This window comes from Sinocyclocheilus anshuiensis, unplaced genomic scaffold (assembly GCF_001515605.1).
Source record: "Sinocyclocheilus anshuiensis isolate Anshui unplaced genomic scaffold, SAMN03320099.WGS_v1.1 scaffold218, whole genome shotgun sequence".
In the NCBI taxonomy this organism is placed as follows: domain Eukaryota; kingdom Metazoa; phylum Chordata; class Actinopteri; order Cypriniformes; family Cyprinidae; genus Sinocyclocheilus; species Sinocyclocheilus anshuiensis.
Window position 1 is genome coordinate 1,469,399 of NW_015547665.1, and position 6,386 is coordinate 1,475,784.

At 36.7% G+C, this 6,386-nt stretch overlaps 1 protein-coding gene across 1 annotated transcript in view; it reads right to left on the reverse strand.

Moving 5' to 3' along the window:
• The window catches only part of LOC107702505 (receptor tyrosine-protein kinase erbB-4-like), a 114,533-nt gene that overhangs the window by 40,437 nt on the left and 67,710 nt on the right, over positions 1 to 6,386 (reverse strand). The window contains exons 7-12 of the mRNA XM_016504847.1: positions 4,194 to 4,307; positions 3,963 to 4,089; positions 3,174 to 3,247; positions 1,849 to 1,939; positions 1,376 to 1,575; positions 183 to 315 (exon numbers count right to left, since the gene is read on the reverse strand). Of these exons, the coding sequence (XP_016360333.1) occupies positions 183 to 315; positions 1,376 to 1,575; positions 1,849 to 1,939; positions 3,174 to 3,247; positions 3,963 to 4,089; positions 4,194 to 4,307 (739 nt within the window). The remainder of the gene's footprint in view (positions 1 to 182; positions 316 to 1,375; positions 1,576 to 1,848; positions 1,940 to 3,173; positions 3,248 to 3,962; positions 4,090 to 4,193; positions 4,308 to 6,386) is intronic.

Sequence of the window (6,386 nt, forward strand, 5' to 3'; positions counted from 1 at the left end):
TAATGAGGAAAAAAAATTAACTTAAATGATTTTAGCAAATGGCTGCAATATAACAAAGAGTGAAAAATTTAAGGGGGTCCGAATACTTTCCGTACCCACTGTATATATTGAATATATGGCAGATCATGTTTTTCTTGCTAATTTTTTATCTGAAGTCTGGGTGCAAACTGTCTTTTACTCACCCATCATAAAGATTACAAGCTTTCACACATGTCCTTCCTCGGCTGAAGTATTTACAAGAGAGACACTGATCCGGACTGGGACCCCAGCATCCTGCCACTGAACACAGCGGATCACAAACCATCCTTAACTGAGCTGCGGAGGACATTCACAGAATTTACTTTACACTCATAAATGGGCATTATATGGGAACAAGTCATCATTTTAAAGGCCCCATGACATTCAAACTGAAGTTTTGTGACTTTTAAACCATCCGACTTTGAGGTCATCCATATGCTAGTGTACGGCTAAACATCTATATGTTTCTCCCTAAAATCCTGTTTCAATATGTCAGCATAGGAGAGAAAACCGCACTCAATAAAACCATTAAGTTTTTAAACAGATATTGCAGAGGTTAGATTTTGCTTTGTGAGTTAATTCAAGCATAATCAAATATTCATATACGAATTATACTGAATATACGAGTCCCAAATAAAAACTCTGTATTCTATTGACTGAACGAAAGTCCTTCATATAATCAACTGGGACCATCAACAGTAAATGTAAAGCAGTGGCTGTCAGGGATGTTGGACAGTCCAGGTATTTCTGTCTACTGTGATTGGTATAGTGTTGAAAAGAGACCAACGTATGAGCCAGATAACAGCGCCATTGATCCCACACACCACAGACTTATTATCACACTAATTACATCAGGCACAGCTTGGCAGTGCAACACTGTCGGAAGTGTTCTGCAACTGTCAACATCTCCATTACAGATAAATCTGTGCTCCATTTCATCAGTTCAGGGAATTCTTTTCGTACATAAGATATTGGCCTGTAAAATTATTGCCTTTATGTCCTATATGTGTCCCAAAGGTGAAGTGTATTGAAATTCAAGCACTGGCAGACCTAATAGACTGGTCCATTATTAATGGTCAAGTACTCTATGATGTTAACTGGGCTGACAGTTTTATAGATCATTTAGCCAATAACTGTGCAAATCGCACAAAACCTCATGTAGCCTCACATTTAATAGATAACAAAAGAATTATGGGGAAAAAAAATCACATTAAATAATTTTAAAGGCCCCATTAGAGAAAAGAAGCCTGCTTTTAGGACCATTTAGAGTTTACATTATTGTCATGACAATTATGCACATTTAGCCCTATACACACAAACCCATCTTTTGCTTGATAGTATTGGCTAGAACACTCACCACACTCTCTGGGGTCCCTGTTGTTCTTGATCAGAGCTCTCTGGGTGCTGGTGCGGAACAGACTGGTCCAGTTCACTGTGTTGTAGAAGCAGAGCTGGCTGTTGTTGGTCATGTAGACGTTACCGGCGCTGATCTCTCTCAAAGACTGGAACTTCAGCGAAGAGATCCAGCGCTGCTTCAGGATCAGCAGAGAAATACCACTGAGAAAACATGAAGATGATTAGGAAGTCAATAAAATGTTCCAAACCTATCGCTCTTTCATATCATTGGATTGTTTATCTGATAATATTGCAACAGACAGCTTTACTTCGATCCACTGTGATTTTGCAGTTTAAATCAAATGTATGAAAAGCCATATGTATGATAATGTTGAAGTCAGTTTCACTGACGTTGGCCATGAAATAATGATCATGCAAAAAATGCTTTACTGATCAGCTCATAAATCAGATGTGCCTGACAGAAAGTAATCTTACCTATAAAGTGTTCTTCCTCCTATGGTGACAAGGTTGGAAAAGACACCAAGGTCAGTCATGTTCTCTGGCCAAGACTGGATGTTCAAGTAACCTTTGGATGGAATTTCCAAACAAGTAACAAACCTATAATTTAACAGTTAATGTCTTGATATGGCAGTAAAAAACAAAAGAAAGATAAAGCAAAAGTAGCCAACAACTTGCAAAAGTAATAAAGAAATGTAGAAATGTAATATCCCACCACAATAGCTATATTTCCATCACCCTATTTTAATGCGCAGTTTGAAGTATCGCACGAGAAACGAGTGATGGAAATGCCAAATTTCGAATAAAAATCCTTTAATTCGCAAAAAAAGTTTTTACGCTCTCTTGACGTGGTTTTTGACTTGTGCGAAAAAGGGTTGATGCGATTATTGGGAGATGGAAATGCATTTTGCCAATAAATTCCTCCAAGCGCATCAAAAAAGTCATGTGACTTTGCGCTATGGGACAGCAAAACCTGACTAACCAGCGGATCGATCTCATTCCACAGCATCTGAAATGTTGTTATGGTCATTCGGAAATGCACGAGCAAAGTCTGTCATCAAAGTATTTCTGTATAATTGCCTCCCGTAAATGTCTTACACGACTGCGTTCCCAAACAGCAGCATCCACCTCCGAAAGCAATGACCGCATTCATTGTTTCGTCTGCTCGCTCTGAGGCACAAGTAATTTATTACATATGAAAATTAATATACTCTCCTACTTCTCTTAGTGATTTATAGTGCCAGTTTATCCAGGAGTGACGATTTTGTTCTCTTTGACTTGTTGGATGGAAACGATGCTTGTTCGCAAATGTTTTATGCGATATTCCAGTTTTGCTGGAGTTAAATTCACAACTTTGGATGGAAACCCGGCTAATGTTTCAGTATTAGGGGTGATTTCCATGGTTGCACATGCTCTTATGATCAATACATTTGTGCATCAGAATCTGAGGTGCGTTTATATGGTTGGCATGGGAACTGCGCTCACGACAACAGTCATAGGTCGTTCTTATTGTGCAGAGTTTCATTACGTTTCACTCCATTAACTGCAATATAATATCTGGCTGTGGCACATGCCAGATTTTAATTAAACAAAACCTTTTAACATGACTAACTGTTCAGTTGTTCTAACCTATTACACTCAACAAATAAATACTGTAACAAATCCCATTAGGTGTAAAAATAAGGATCCATGTACTGTGAAAGTGACAGAAATACAAACTGTAAGCTTGACATCACATGTGTTTTTTTATTTGCATATAGCTTTACCAAATATCTTAAGATTAATGACAACTCTCTCTTTACCTGTGATCTCTCTGATGTTCCGGAACACATTTAATCGCTCAGGATCCAAAGCACCGATACCATGATACATGTCTCTGTTAAACAAAGCAAAACAGTTAATGAGTGTAAGGAGTGCAAAGAGTGCATTTGTATACAAATTACACACCGTGCAAATTAAAAATGAACATTTTCTACTATATCTTATACAATTAAAAATGATTTTGTTTGCATAAACTTATATAGTCAGGTTGATTCAGTCATATTAATTCTTTTTATTTACTTAGAAACTCAAAAAGGATCATTATTAATAATGAAAAATTTGAATTTGAAGTATTTTAATAAATATTTTTTACATAGAATCATTAAAAACAGGATTTTTTATGAGCACTGTAATATAAGAAAGACAAATATCACCAGGCAAATATTTTTTTAAATACAGAAAAAAAGTTATTCGATGACATGTAACCCTGAAAACCCCTGTTCCTGAGGATATTTTGCTCAATAAACAGGTTTTGATAGAGTAATAACGTCCTGGGAACAACAAGGTCGATCTTATCAGGATTTAAACTGACTTTTCATCAAGGTCGTAGACTGTAGTATGACTACAGAATTTTTCTTCTGTCAACATGCAGACTAACACATAAGCTTTATGTACATCAAAAACACCTCACTGCAGTGCTTGCTGCATGCTGGGAGAAGTTGACATGCACTTATAGCAGCTTTTGAGGGCACATAGCTGTTCAAAGAGAAAAACAAATGCCACTGGGAATATCTGACACTGTCAGACTGAAAGACTGAAACATTACCCACCCTTTGATGCCTGTGATGAGGAAGATGAGGTTGCCGTTGATCTTGGTGCAATTGACAAACATCTCAATGTTGCTGGAATCTACAGTTTGAGCTGTTTGAAGACTGCCGGTGCCTATACCGTCACACACTGAACACCACATACAAAAACAGACATGAACATATAGTAATGTAAAGGTTATTTGCTGTTTTGAAAATAAACAAGGTAAGTATGGTAAATTTGCTATTCTTTACTTTTCGGACAGATGTCAGTGCACGGGATGCACATCTTGATGTGATTTTCCTCCACTTCCATCTTGTTGCTCGGACAGGCTCTGACACAAGAGCTGTGATCCACCACAAAGTTATCTATGTCAAAGAATGACAGAGCGTACTTGTGAAAGGTGTTTTTTTTTTAATGATAAAGGGACAATTAACCCCAAAAATTCTGTCAACATGTAGTCACCCTCAAAATGGATAAATGTTTAAAAATATAAAAATATTATACCTTTAAATGACAAAGCATTATGAAGATTTTATTTGCTTCTTTATTTATTCTTTCTTTCTTTCTTTCTTTCTTTCTTTCAGTGTAATATGTTGTGTATTAAAGGTTGGGTAGGCAATTTTTTTCTTCTCGACAGGAAAGCTAAACTTTAAGTTAAAAGTTTTACTAATATGTTTGACCTTTTATTGAAAATACCTTACTTTTACCCATTCAGACACAGACCTGTAAGAGCTCTGCTTGTAATGTTTGTGTCGGGAAAGGCGTGATGCGCATTGTTTGAAAACATGCTTTATTTTTGTAGTTCCGCTAGATGACATTAGTAGTGCAGAAATTGTATACACTACCTTACATGGTACCTATCAAGTGTGCCTCACATGTTCTGAAAAGTGAAGCCAAAACATTTTGATCACCATCTGGTGGCTGCTACAGTATAGGTCATAAACCCCGCCCTCTCCATGTAAACAAATGGGATGTGAGCCAAAATAAATAATCAAATTACACTTCAAATAAATTTTCAGGTAGTTAAATCAAAATAAATAATTTCAGGTAGTTCCTATCACGCTGATGTCAGTTAAAGTGTTCGTTTTTCTAACAATTTTGCTTTTAGCTAGTTATTTAATTCTATAATAACAGGTGTGGTGTCATGATTGTGTGCTTGCAATTGGGTCTGCTGGAGTTTGGGCGGTGTGACGAGAGGGGCGGGGCCGAGAGCCGTGGGAACGGAGCGTGACGACAGTGTTGGAGGAGAGAAGTCCAGGCCTGGACTTCGTGCATTAGCATTTACTCCACCGGCCTCGCTCCGTTCCCATGGCTCTCGGCCCCACCCCTCTCGTCACAGGCGGGACTTTGATATTGTGGCTCCAGATCATGATCAAAACTACACAGACTCAGCCTCCAAATGACGTCACTGGTGCAAGATAACAGCGGCCATACTGGAATGTTTTGGCTTCACTTTTCTGTAGTGAAAGGAAGTGGAGATGCATTGTCCATCTTTTTTACAGTCTTTGGTACCTATAGACCTTAGTTAGGGTAGCATCATATTTAATTTTTGACAGGAATGAAAATGAGGCTGTGAGAGATTGTACTGTTGTTTAAAAACATACCGATTGTTCAGCTGAAGAAACGTTTTTTTTTTTTTCTGATAAAACATTTAGGAGACAAAAACTCCATTAAACACCGATTTAAAACTCCGTTTTAAAAATTGTGAGTTGGTGAAAATTATGCCACGTAGGACTTTTATTCAGTGCATGCTATTGTAAAGACTGTAAGTCTATCACTCACAGTCTCGTTTTCATCAGTGTTAAAATTCATATGGCATCTAACCTGACTAATGTCTATCAGACCACCCTGCATCATATTTGCTTAATGAAATCCAATAATTGTTTCTTACTAATTTTGGGGTGATTCCAAAAATAGTGACTGTTTTGTTCTAGCATGTCACACTTTTTCACAAAATATGTGCATTTCAAAGCATTTTTTGCTTTTGACAACTATTTGTAAGGTGAAGAAGTCTTGTATTATCCCTTAATCACCAGAAGAATACTGCCACAGAGACATGATTCCCATCTTCCTCTGAGTCAGCTATTGTTACAAGAATGCTGAAGCAATGTACAGTATGAGAAAAATTTTATTTTTTTTTTTTCTTTAAATTATCTAAATGTATTCTAGCAGACTCTACAAATTATGAACTTGAGTAAATGAGTAAATGAGTACAATATGGTCATTTTGATATGACTTCGCTATAAACTTTCTTTTAGGCAAACAGCTTTAAGCTTAATAAGAAATAACTTCTGGCATTAATGTCATTAATTATATCTAGCAACAAAAATAAGAGATATTCTAATTGAATCACACACACACACACACACACACACACACATACATATATACTGTATATGTACATACACATTTATAAATTCAATATATATATTATTTCATTTCCA